The 14,102-nt window shown below is 30.0% G+C and overlaps 1 protein-coding gene across 1 annotated transcript in view; it reads right to left on the bottom strand.

Moving 5' to 3' along the window:
* The window catches only part of LOC145333731 (alpha-2-macroglobulin-like protein 1), a 63,141-nt gene extending 49,861 nt beyond the window's left edge, over positions 1 to 13,280 (bottom strand). The window contains exons 1-16 of the mRNA XM_080178943.1: positions 13,124 to 13,280; positions 12,022 to 12,101; positions 11,727 to 11,816; positions 11,106 to 11,216; positions 10,589 to 10,642; positions 9,781 to 9,844; positions 8,917 to 9,031; positions 8,025 to 8,119; positions 7,221 to 7,277; positions 6,720 to 6,828; positions 5,865 to 5,951; positions 4,936 to 4,963; positions 4,509 to 4,610; positions 3,609 to 3,762; positions 2,555 to 2,620; positions 2,008 to 2,119 (exon numbers count right to left, since the gene is read on the bottom strand). Coding sequence (XP_080035069.1) covers positions 2,008 to 2,119; positions 2,555 to 2,620; positions 3,609 to 3,762; positions 4,509 to 4,610; positions 4,936 to 4,963; positions 5,865 to 5,951; positions 6,720 to 6,828; positions 7,221 to 7,277; positions 8,025 to 8,119; positions 8,917 to 9,031; positions 9,781 to 9,844; positions 10,589 to 10,642; positions 11,106 to 11,216; positions 11,727 to 11,816; positions 12,022 to 12,101; positions 13,124 to 13,181 — 1,382 coding nt within the window. The 5' untranslated portion in view covers positions 13,182 to 13,280. The remainder of the gene's footprint in view (positions 1 to 2,007; positions 2,120 to 2,554; positions 2,621 to 3,608; positions 3,763 to 4,508; positions 4,611 to 4,935; positions 4,964 to 5,864; positions 5,952 to 6,719; positions 6,829 to 7,220; positions 7,278 to 8,024; positions 8,120 to 8,916; positions 9,032 to 9,780; positions 9,845 to 10,588; positions 10,643 to 11,105; positions 11,217 to 11,726; positions 11,817 to 12,021; positions 12,102 to 13,123) is intronic.
* Between the last annotated feature and the right edge of the window lie 822 nt (positions 13,281 to 14,102).

The raw sequence follows: 14,102 nt of genomic DNA, 5'->3' as shown, positions 1-14,102 counted from the left end.
CATTCAATTGCAAAAAACGCGATCTTTGGTTTGTTTAAATGTCCATTTATTTAGCATTTTTCAAGAATGTCAAGCGTGGGAAAATTTTTAGAATGTGGGAACCATTTATTTTGATTTAAATGGTACATATGATTTTCATTTAAATTCATTTTTTGGACCCGTGAGAAAATTTGTTTAACGTGAGAACCATTTAATTTTCATTGAATTTCATTTTTTGGAAGTGTGGGAAAAAACGGGAGAAAAAATATGTTTTAGTATAAAGAAATGTTCTATCAGTTTCAAACCTTTTTAATTCGATAGATCATACTGACTTTGGAAAAACTGTCAGACCGATTTTTGAAATTCAATCTGTGAAAAAAGATATTCAAGTTTTAATTTTTTGTTTAAAAAAAAATATTATTTTACATGTATTGACACCATCTTGGATTATGATAATTTTTTTGTTATATATTTAAAAAATTAACTTTTTACAATAAAAAAATCTTTGAACTTAAATTGACCAATAATTCAAAAATTTGTTCTCTTTGATTTGGAAGATTTTTTATGATTTTTATTTTTAATGTCAAATAAAAACACAACAGTGAAAAAAATAAAAATTAAATGAAAAAACGTTTTATGATTTTATTCAAGAAATTATTTGCTAACATCACCTTTTTGTTGCAATAGAATGTTATTTAAGCAAACAAAATTTAGCATAAATGAGTTATTTAAGCAAACAAAATTTAGCACAAATGGATATTTAAATCCCAAGGTATTAAATGATCAAGCGTTAGCTCATCATTTAATACCGAGGGATTTAAATATCTATTTATGCTAAATTTTGTTTGCTTAAATAACATTCTATTGCAACAAAAAGGTGATGTTAGTAAATAATTTCTTGAATAAAATCATAAAACGTTTTTTCATTTAATTTTCATTTTTTTCACTGTTGTGTTTTTTTTGACATTAAAAATAAAAATCATAAAAAATCTTCCAATTCAAAGAGAACAAATCTTTGAATTATTGGTCAATTTAAGTTCAAAGATTTTTTTTATTGTAAAAAGTTAATTTTTTAAAAATATTTTAGAAAAAAAATCTTCTAACAAAAAAAAATTATCATAATCCAAGATGGCGTCAATACATGTAAAATAATATTTTCAAAACAAAAAATTAAAACTTGAATATCTTTTTTCACAGATTGAATTTCAAAAATCGGTCTGACAGTTTTTCCAAAGTCAGTATGATCTATCGAATGAAAAAGGTTTGAAACTGATAGAACATTTCTTTATACTAAAACATATTTTTTCTCCCGTTTTTTCCCACACTTCCAAAAAATGAAATTCAATGAAAATTAAATGGTTCTCACGTTAAAAAAATTTTCTCACGGGTCAAAAAAATGAATTTAAATGAAAATCATATGTACCATTTAAATCAAATTAAATGGTTCCCACACTCGAAAAATTTTCCCACGCTTGACATTCTTGAAAAATGCCAAATAAATGGATATTTTAACAAACCCAATATCGCGTTTTTTGCAATGGAATGGATATTTAAATTCCTAGGTATTAAATATCCATTTATGCTAAATTTTGTTTGCTCAAATAACTCATTGATACTAAAGAAGCATAAGAAGTTTAAACAAAATTCGCTTAACAGAAAATGTAATTTCTTTGTGTAGGGAATATTCACAAAAATATTCACTTGTTTATCTTAAATAGCAGCCAAGAAAAGAACATATTTTTCCGGACGGACTGATAGGAAGACAAAGTGTATTATAGTTTAGCTTCGCTTCTACAAATACTAAATACAAAAGTAATAGAATTTTCAGAAGTTAAATTAAAACTACAAACATTAACCTTTATTTATTTTGGAAAATTTTAAAAAATAAGTTTGAAGATTTTTTTCAATTAGACTTTTCCGTTTTTAAAAAATCAAACGAAAAATCTTCTTCAATCTTAATCTATCCATCTATATATTTATTAATATATCTATCTATCTATTTATCAGTCTATCTATTTATGTATCTACCTTAAAACCACATCAGTGCAGCTATTCTCCTCAGATGTCTTGTCAACAGTCTTGTTAAAATAATCCCTTTGACCATCTTCCCATCTGTTTCTTCTTATGGAGAAAGATGCCTGGGGGAGTTCATGAGCTTATAAAGCATTAAATATTTTTATCTCAAAAAACGCGCGGCTAGAGCTTACCACACAGTAAGAACATACTTCTTTTTAGAAAATATATTTCGCTTTATTCAAGCCTTCTCAATTCTAATTGTTTGAGAGTTTTTTACAATTTCCATCCAAGTACCTAGTCGAACTAAAACTCCCCCGTTCTCCTCTAATTTTGTTTCAAAAATTAAAGGAAAAAAATTCTAGGGGGGGCATTTTTTCTAGGGGCTATTAAACTTGGGAGAGAGTGTGGTACCCTTTCCTATAATAGTTATAAAATCTTTTCAGGACCAATAAGAAGCTTCAATGTAAAGGTGAAACATATCGGTCAACAGTTTTGAATATCTTTCAGACAGACATACCATTAATTTAATACAAGGATAATATGTGTTATAAGCTTTCCTTGATAGAGCCAGGAACAGGAGCACCATGGGTATAGTCAGCACATACCTTCCAGGTACTATCAGAACCTTGATAGATAGATAGATAGAAAGATTTATAGATATAGCATAGGAGCACCATGGGTATAGTCAGCACAGACCTTCCAGGTACTATCAGAACCTTGATAGATAGATAGATAGAAAGATTTATAGATATAGCATAGGAGCACCATGGGTATAGTCAGCACAGACCTTCCAGGTACTATCAGCACCTGGATAGATGGATAATTAGATAGTAAGATAGATAGATATATCACAGGAGCTCCATGGGTATAGTCAGCACACACCTTCCAGGTACTATCAGAACCTGTATAGATAGATAGATTAGATAGATAATTAGATAGATAGATATTTCACAGAAGCGCCATGGGTATAGTCAGCGCAAACCTTCCAGATACTATCAGAACCTGGATAGATAGATAGACATATCACTGGAGCACCATGGGTATAGTCAGCACAGACCTTCCAGGTACTATCAGAACCTAGATAGATAGTTAGATAGATAATTAGATCGATATAAATATCATAGGAGAACCAAGGGTATAATTAGCATACACCTCCCAAGTACAATCACAAACCTTCCAGTAGTACCTGGATAGATAGATAAATAGATAGAAAGATATATAGATAATTAGATATTAGAATATAATTCAAGTTCTATCATAATCTAGATACATTGATAGTTAGATAGGAAAGATTTATAGCAATATCAAGATTATTTAGCAGAAAATCTCCAGGTGCTTTAAGATTGATAGATATAGAATGAAATTTGGATAGTTATATTAAATATTCCATATGTTGTCAAAATCTAAATTCATAAATTGGCAATAGTAGTTTTACTCAAATTTTAATGCATATTTTGAGGACAATAAACTAAAAAATCAAATATCAATTCATTAATTTTATTGTAAGTAATAGTGGAAAAGATTATTTTAATCTTAACAGGCATTAGCATTATACAATTACAAATTGTTTAAAAATGAGATCTAAACTGATTATCGTTTAGTTTTTATCTAACCTGGAACAACAGCAGAGGGGTCCTTCAGGCTGATCTCAAATCTTGGAAGAGTGTATTCAGCCACCTCAAAATTAGCCTCAACTTCTCTGGCATCATCAACTTTGACAGTGATAGTATACCTGCCAAGAGGAGCTTCTTCAAATAGAGCAAAGGACTGAAATAAAAATAAAGTTAATTTCAATTCACATAAATAAATCTTTAAATCAAACTTAAAGTGCACAGGGATCTTAGGATGAGACAATGGAGTGAATATTTAATTTTCAGTGGTTTTAGACTTTTAAGGACTCGCTTAAAGTGTTTATGAATAATTCTGCGGTTTATGACAGACTTTAGAGAACAATTTTAATGACGTCACACAAAACTCAGCGGTATACATTAAAAGAGGAGCTTCTTCAAATAGGACAAATAACTGAATTCCAAATAAAGATAATTGTAATTCCTTTTTATCATTAAAATTTTAAATCAATTAAAAAGTACATCTAATGACAAATCTATCAATTAAAAATTAAAAATCTTTAATAAACCTAAAGAGAAATCTATCAATTAATTCAATAATCAATAAATGTAATAGTCAATATAACAATAAAATATAAATCAATTTATGAACCAATCTATCAGCTTACTTTCTAAATGAAATAATCCAAATATTAATCTAACTATCAACAAATCCATACAATTCATATAGTGAAGAAATTAGTCTAGCAGTAATTTATGTTATAATTTATCTATCAATCAATTTAAAGAAAATCTATTAATCTATCTTTAATTCAATCTATCAATGATTTTATAAACAATCTATTATCCATCTCTTATTTATCCTTTTAATATTATCAATCTAATCCCCAGTCTAACCTTTAAACAAATAATAAATCAAGCAATCTATCAATTAAATTATCACACCTGTTGATTAATGCCATCTTCATTCTGTGGAAGTTTCCACTGCTTGATAATTCTCTGCTTAGGATCTGTTACTTTTATCTCGGAAACCTTCAAACCAGAGCTCTAAATACAGGAAATATAATTAATCTTAATCCAATTTTAGAATTAATTTGGAAGTAAGTAACTTAAAAATTACTTCAATGAATTTTTACTCCTTAGAGTTTGGCATGTTGAGTGATTTAAATGTTACACCCAATTATGTTAATCAAAATTGTAAAACTTTAGACATAGTTACAAATCATGATTCAATATTACTCAAAAAGTATTTTAGTTGCAGAATGCCAAAACGTGTTTTTTTAACTTTTGGTTAAGAGTAATTTATTTGTATCCTCGAATTGAATGACAATAAAAGAGCTACTAAATTTTTAAAAGATAAAATAATCCAAACCTTCAGTTCATCATCCAAAGTGATCCACCTAAAAAAGATTAAATTTAAATCTTTTTATTACATAGAGTTTTTACTTTATCTTTATACAATCTACATATGAAAAATTCTGAATATCTATCTTTCTGTCTATTTAAATCTTTAGTTTCATTTCTGTCTGCTTTATATTTTTTCTTCATAAGCTTGATTGTTAACTTATCTGACAACCTATTAATCCTGCTATCTATAATACCACATGTCTATCTATTCATCTAAAGTAACAGCCTTGTATTTTTCTTTCCAAACATGATTAACCAACTTCATCTGTACATCCATCTATCTTCCTATCTATCTATCTATCTATGTATACCTGAAAGTAACATTACTGCCTGCTTTGTATGTTCCTTTGTCTGTCTGAATTAAACTTTTATCTATCTTTCTATCCACACACCTATCTATCAATCTATCTATCTATGTATACCTGAAAGTAACATTACTACCAGCTTTGTATTTTCCTTTGTCGGTCTGAATTAAACTTTTATCTATCTTTCTATCCACCTACCTATCTATCTATCTATCTATTTATCTACTTATCTATCTATCTATGTATACCTGAAAGTAACATTACTGCCAGCTTTGTATTTTCCTTTGTCTGTCTGAATTAAACTTTTATCTATCTATCTCTCTATCCATCTATATATCTACTTATCTATAAATCTATCTATCTGTCCATCTACTTATCTATCTATAGTCCACATAGAATGAACAAAAGTTTATTTGTAAAACATCATGTTTCATGCATTAAGCAATCTTCAGTTACAATTATACTTATCTATCTATGTATACCTGAAAGTAACATTACTGCCAGCTTTGTATGTTCCTTTGTCTGTCTGAATTAAACTTTTATCTATCTTTCTATCCACACACCTATCTATCTATCTATCTATGTATACCTGAAAGTAACATTACTGCCAGCTTTGTATGTTCCTTTGTCTGTCTGAATTAAAACTTCATCCTTTGGAGTATGAACATTCACAAATCTAAAAGCAAATATAAAGTTGTTATTATTTCGTTTACTTGTGGCTACGCTCCTAGAGGCCTCTAGGGTCACTTCAGGTGGTGAGGGGTTAAACATGACCCCTCTTTTTATTTTAGTTTCAAGAAGAAAAAGTATAAATATAATATAATTTAGACAGGAACCCTCCCCTAAAATAGCTATAAACCTTTCCAGGACCTTTGAAAAGCTATACTTTAAAAAAGAACAGTATGGGTTGATCGGTTAGAGATATTTTTAGTACACACAGATACACAGAGAACAGGTTTTTTATATAAGGCAAATAATATTCATAAAATGGAGCAATAAAATGAATAGACAATTAAATCATTAAAAAATGGTTTAACAACACAAATTATATTCTAAAGCTTAAAACTAAAAGGCTTAAAATCTGAAGGAAAATGGACAAGATATACAAAATTTATACAGACATGCATCATACTATCATGGCAGATAAACATCTGATTACTTTAAATTATTCTCCAGTATATCTTCGAAACCGATCAAAATCTGCTGGATTAGAACCGGTTCTCATCCATACTTAAAATCATGTATAGCATATTACATTAGTATAACAGACAAGAATATTTAAATAAAAATATATATTAATTCCAGTTTTAATCTTATGATTTTAAATTATAATATCCGAGACTGTTTATAATATAATGCGTTAAATATCTATTCTCTAAACAGACATACATACGGAAAATTTGTAATTATAGAGTAGATTTGCTACTTAAAATGAATAATTTACCTGTATAACTCTTCATTAAAACCATTATCACCAGAAATTAAGATTCTAAGCATAGCTCTTGATGCTTTCATAGTTGTCTTAATCTCCAAACATTCCTCACTTGTTCCTTCTAAAATAATAGATATATTATCACCTGGATGTTGCACCAGATTTTCAAGTGATGCTCGTAGCTGGCTACCTTCTTTATACATCCCCTTTACCCATTCACCTTCCCTTTAACTGGATAAATTAATTAACTAATAATTTAGGTCTATATTAGAAAGCTAAATTTACAACAAATTTTCCCTTTTATATATGTACATATATGTATATCTAATTATATTCAATTTTTGAAATATTTAGTTTCTCTTAAGCGAAAAACGGACGGAGAACCTATCAAATTATAGATTAGCTTCGCTACATGGATTGAATGAAACTGCACAGCTATTGCTGCGAATCGAATGGAGGACCGCTGAACGCAGCTGCGGATATTGCTGCGAATGAATTGAAATAAATTATTACCTATAGTTTCTGTAGACTCAGGGATGTCATTTTCTTCAGGCTCGAAATATTCAGCACCTTAGTTATTTATCGCATCGTATTATAGACAGCTTTCCGCGGATAATAAAACGAAAAATTATAAGAATAAAAGCAGTTATGTTAGCTATTAAAGGTCAAATTACCGGGCTAACTGATCTTTATTATATTATTTTTCATTTTAATATTTGTAGAAAATTGTCTGCAATACGATGCTCTACATGTTTTTAAGTATGGCCGAGAAACGGTTCTTATCCACCGGATATTAATCGGGTTCGAAGCCATACTGGAAAACATTTTATTAATTTTATTTATTTAGAAAGAGCTTTGATTAGCATTTAATAGTATATCATTTTAGATACAATAAAATATAAATACTAATTATGAGCCTAATTTAACAGAATTATTTTAAGAGATAAGTCAATGATAGATTAATAAATATAAATACCCAATGAGGAAAACAAATTATCCCCTAAAAGCTTTAAATTATTGTTTGCAAAGTTTGAAAGACAAACTGCAGTGTGGAACCTCAAAATTTAGACCGACAATTTAACCAGGGAGGGAGGGGGGTATTTAACTGTTTATTACACTAGTCCCCAAAGTTTTCTAATAATGTTTTATTATTCGTTGGCTTAACAACTTTGAGGACCATATTTCATTAGGTTGAGTGTCCAAGCTTTGAACCCTCTAACTATAATCTATATAAGTGGTATTATTGTGTATCAATATTTTGGATGTACATCAATTTATAGACCATTGTTTTATCCCTTAAGATCACTGGCAATTTACCTGACTCCTCACTGAGTGCAGCCCTGCTGGAGAATGGTACAGGTCTGGGTACTGGAGGTAATGGAGGTCTTCCGAAACCGAAAGGCTCATCAAAACTAAAAGAGGAATTTATCCTTGTAAAAAAGTAAGTAACAGAATGTATGTCTGTCTCTCTGTACCAAAGAGTTTTCCTAACTGCAAAACCGATATGGTTCTCCTGTACAGTGTACAGGACCTGGGGGAAGGCACCACCACCCTCCCGAGAGAAATCGCCCCTTAACAAAATTGAAAGTGGTAGGGTCGACGTCTCTTTAACCTCAACGCATATTTATCCTTTAATACTTGTATCTATCTATATATCTATCGGTCTGTCTATCTATCTATCCTTACTTTTTGGCAATCAGATGGACAGTATCATCATACTGTTGTCCATCTAATGATTCAGCATATATTTATCCTTTGATACTTGTATCTATCTATAGATCTATCGTTCCATCTATCTATATATCTATCGTTCTATCTATCTATCTATCTAATCTAACTTTTTGCCAATTAGATGGACATCATACTGTTGACTATCTGATGATTCAACATGTATTAATCCTTTAATTCTTGTATCTATCTATATATCTGTCTGTTAATCCATCTATCTAAGCTAACTTATGATCAATTTATCCATCTACCTATCATTATTTAATCTTACATTTTGCCAATTAGATGGACAGTGACATCATACTGTTGCCCATCTAATGATTCAACACATAGTTATCCTTTGATACTTGTATCTATCTATATATCTATCGTTCTATCTATCTATCTAAGCTTACTTATGACCAATTTGTCCATACACAGAGATTCATCACATATTTATCCAAATGTCTATCTATCTTATTATCTATTTATCTATTCTTACTTTTTGCCAATCAGATGTACAGTAACATCATACTGTTGACCATCTAATGACTCGACACAAATCTGTTCTGTCCTGTTCTTGACAAAGTTGCCTGGGTAGTGCACCAAGTATTTATCTGAAAATAATATAATTATATACCAATTCTGGCACAGTAGACTTTAATCTGTCATTTATTTTGTTCTTATTTTTAATGTAACCTATAGGGTTTGTTTACCTTCTATATTCATCAACTAGCGGCTACGCCCCTAGAAGTCTCTAAGGCCAATTTAATTGAGGAGGGAGGGGGAAAGTGCAGTAAGTCGACCTACCCCCAGTTTAATTTAAGTTTAAAAAAAAAAAATCGGGGGACTATTATATTCTATTTGAAGGGTGGAGATATCCTCCCCTTAAATAATAAAAAACCTTCTTTGGACCTGTAAACAGCTTCACTGTAAAGGAGAACCATATCAGATTAGCGGTTAGTGAGACAGACAACAAAAGCTTACTACTTTAAATAATAGTATATACCAATTGTTTATGCTATTGTCCACTCATTTATCAAACGAATTTATGCATTTATCCTTGTTTCAGTCATTATAATGTTACATTGATTTAACTATCAACTATACCTAGCAATACATATGTTGATACATCTATTTATCTTTGCATCTGTTAATTTGTTTAGCATTATAACCAACATCTATTAGATATCAATACATATAATATTCTATTCATCTATCTAAGTATATTATAACTAATATATTTAATCAAACTCACAAGTATTTATATGATGCTTGATATAAATTGTGATGTTCAAAATGATTGTTAAAATATTTAGAAGATTTTTACAAAATTATTTGGAAGATTTTTTTTATGTATATTTACCTTGCTGATTAATGTCCATCTGAGAATCCACAGCTTCATACTTGGCCAACCAGCCCTTGTAACTCTAAAATTTATATGTTGTATTAAAATCTCTAAAATGGCTGGGTATGTTGTATTATGTTGATTTCACATAGAGAGGTATAACTTGTAAAGGAATAGTTTCACGCAATTTGTCTTCAGCATTTATTCTTTAGAATGAAAGATATTAAATATTAACATTTTTTGAGTTGTACCAACATATGCAATATGTCATTATTTCAGGCTATTGTTAAAATATATATTACAAGAGTATAATGTAACAGTATTAAGCAATATTTAGGATATAAGTTGCACATACCTCAAAGAATATATATTTTTAAAGTCCAATATTTAAAAACTATAATCTAAAACTTAAACCTCTTCAAATATACCCAAAAGTCTTTTTCATTTAACAGGAAAAATATGATATTATCTTAAATAATATTCCAATAAGCGGCTAAAGGCTTAGGTAAAAAATTCTTCAATTTTAAATAAAACATGGATAAATCAGGAAAGAAATGGACTATTAATCACAAATAACCTTCGTCTGATTTCTAATGTATAATTAAGTTTAGCCTTTTAACTTATAGATTAATGAGCAAGAAAATAATATTGAAGGGGTGTTTACCCCCCCCCCCCCCTAACATTGAAACCCCTCATTTTATCCGTAAAAATTAAGAAAAAAATATACTAGATTATCCCCCTCAAACCTTTGAAACCCCTAATTTTACCCCCTAAAACATAAAGCTTAGACGTCCCTGAATTAGTATTTGAATATAAATTTACTTACCGACCATCTCTGGTGGTAGAATTGGAACTCCAACTTATTTGTTTCAGAGAGAACCTGAACATTAACTTATTCATCAATTCTTATGATAAAGTAACAGGATGTCTGTCTGTCTGTTTGTACCAAAAGATCATATTAACTACAGAACTGATTTGATTTTCTGGAGTTTTATAACTATTTTGTGGGATGGTACCACAAACCTCTCAAGAGAAATAGCCCTAGAACAAAATTATCCCATTTAAATTAGAAAAATTAGGTTATCGAATTCAACTCTCCCGTTATCAAGTGCCACTAGAGGCCTCTAGGGGGAGTAGCCGCAAGTCTATCATAAGGATAGACTTATAGAATAGACTAACAAAACAATGTATATCAGAAAGAAAAGGTAGATCTTCAAATATAAGAAATGCTTGTAGTTACCCTCAAGGCAGAGGCTTGGTGGCCGAGAAAGCCGCGCAGCTGATAGCGGCTGCGGCCGCCGACCCCTGCAAATTTCTACTATTAAAGAAATTTTGTAAATTACCTTTTTGTTGTTGAAAGATTTTCCACACAAGTAAGAATTGTCCCTTTCATTTTCATCTGTTTCATTAAAATTCAATATTCTCAGATAGGAATCATCACAGTAGCTTGATAACTGAATATAATAATTATTTATCACAACCGTAATATAGACAGCTTTCCGCGGATATTAAAATGAAAAATTTTAACCAGCTTTGTTAGCCCCAGGAGGCCGGAGGCCAAGGCTTACAAAACATGAACTAATGTTATGATTTTAATGTCAACATTCGTGGAAAATTCTCTGTAATATGATGCCATACATGATTTCTCAGAATGGCTGAGAACTGGTTTTCAAAATCTACATGATTTTCAATGTCTTAGTTTATTGTTCAGTTAAGGTCTAAGGTTGGAACTACCCAAAACTAAACATTACTCTTTTGCTTTATTTTCATTTAGTTAGAATGAAACAACAACATGTATTCTAATTTGTGCCTAACTGTTACAGAAATCATAATGTCAATTTTAAATCAAGATGACAATTCTTAATTAAGGACAGATAAAAGGACGGACAGACCAATCCTACTTCGCTTTTAAAATTGCTAAATTTGATTGGATATAATAAAATGGATAAAAAACAGTTACTTACATCGATGCTATAAAAAGTAAGAAGCACTTTTTTTCCTTCCTCAACTTTTAATTGGAAAGTACAGTTGACACCCTGTCTGCTATCATAATCCTGAAAAAGAATAGTAAAATGTTATACAATGTTAGAATAGATAAAATCTTATATCATGTTCAGTAAATGTTGATATGTTTTAACTGCGTTTAGTAAACACTAAAAAAGGATTAAAATTGGCATTACTTGAATATTTTATATATTTGTTTTCTATTTGTAATTCCTGCCGTTTGAAAGATCTAAAGTAGCATAGAGTTTAGCCTACCTTGTTGAAGTTATCTGGAAAGTTTTGGGAAGAAAAATATTTTCCTACTTCAGGAGTTTCAATACAGGGCTCCTTCTCTTCTAAATAGATTCATTGGTGGAAAATTGGGTCACAGATTGATAAATAGATTTATAGATAGATTGGGTGTTAGATTAACAAAATGATAGGTTGAATGAAAGATATATAGATTGATAGATAGATCAATAGATAGTTAAATATTGATAGATAGATTGACAGATAGAGTGATAGATAGATTAATTGATAAAACGATAAGTAGAATAAAAGATATTTAGATAGATAGATTGATATATTGATTGATAGATAGAGTATAAATTTATTCCTTTATTCAATTTTACATAACATATTCAGTTATATAATCTAATTGATATGACTCTAAGAGTAGTCTAATATAATGGTTGAATGAGTCAGTGAGTTAAGTGGATACTTATAAAGATGCTACACATGTAATAGTAATTTTTCACATCGTAATATAAACAGCTTTCCGAGGATATTAAAATAAAAAAATATAAGATTTTAACCAGTTTTGTTACCTGCGAGGGGTCGTAAGCCTTAACTAACAAAACAGGTAATAATCTAATGGTTTTTATTTTAATTTCTTTGGAATATTGTCTATAATACGATGATATTAATCGGTTTCGAAGCCATACTGTAATAGTTATTTCTCGTATCGTATTATAAACGGCTTTCCGCGGATATAGAATGTACAATTATAAGATTAAAACTAGTTTTTTTAGCTCGTAGAAAACTGGATATAATACGATGCTAGACATAGTTTTTTCGTATTCATGAGAACCGGTTCCTATCCACCGGATTCGAATGAATACGAGAATAGTTATTTCTCGCATCGTATTATAAACGGCTTTCCGCGGATATAGAAAGTACAATTATGAGATTAAAACTAGTTTTTTTAGCCCCGAGGTGCCGGAGGCACCGGCTAAAAAAACTGGTTTTAATCTTATGATTGTACATTTCTATATTCGTAGAAAACTGGATATAATACGATGCCAGACATAGTTTTTTCGTATGGATGAGAACCGGTTTCTATCCACCGGATTCGAATGAATACGAGAAAAAATCTTACCAGTTTCCGCTGCACAGCACCACACGGCACAAACAGAAATTAAAAATATTCTCAACATTTTTCTGTTTAAACAAACATTTGGTAGAAAAAATACAAAAATATCTGAAATTTTTATGCTAGTAAGTTTATTAGTTTTCAGGGAGGGAGAGGACACTTGGGCTGTTTATTACTCTTGTCCCCAAAGTTTTATAGTTTTCTTATTTTGGGGACTTTTATTGAATTTTCATTGGTTGGGCCATTTTTTAGGAGTCAATACTTTTCAACAACTAATGTCATTTATAGAAGGGGTAATTTGTGTATCATTATTAGGGATGTACATCAATTTATCGGCCGTTGTCTTATCCCTTTGGATCACTGGTTAGTCTTTCTGCTAAGATCTCGATATCCACTGGAAACCTTTTAGGAGAGCTTCATATTGATCCAGAGATGTCTTTAAAGTTGTTGTTTCTAAATAAGGGGTTTGGGGTGGCGTTAGGCTATTCACTCCCCCACCCCCCTCTTCTCAATATACAGGGCTTTCAGTTGATAGTGGTGAAGCTACTAGTATCATATGATTTGTTTTATTAATTTTAAAGATAAACAAGGATGATAAAATCCATAAATAACATAGCACAAAACAATAATGTATGAACAAACGTACCAATTGAGTTAGAGCGCAGATGTTTAGTGTTCATAAAAAAGTTAGGGAGAAAAAATAAGGATTATATATATTTTAAAAATCTTGAATCCATTGAAAAAAACGTGCATGTCTTCTTTAAGATAATGGGGGTTTAATGGACAACATAACCTTTGTGGGAAATCATTTAAATTTTATTTTTTTTATTGTAAACAATAAATCTGTTTGAAATACGAGGAAATTGGCAAAATTGATCATTTGGTAAAACAAATCAGCAATTATTATAAAAAGAATGAAGCAGGTATCTATTTATAGTAGTGATGCTATTCTATTGCGAATATACTCTATACTTAAAAGTCTGTA

This window comes from Acartia tonsa, chromosome 12, assembly GCF_053477335.1.
Source record: "Acartia tonsa isolate MP-2025a chromosome 12, ASM5347733v1, whole genome shotgun sequence".
Classification (NCBI taxonomy): domain Eukaryota; kingdom Metazoa; phylum Arthropoda; class Copepoda; order Calanoida; family Acartiidae; genus Acartia; species Acartia tonsa.
Note: the sequence above shows the minus strand (reverse complement) of the source record. Positions and strands in the feature narration are given on the sequence as shown.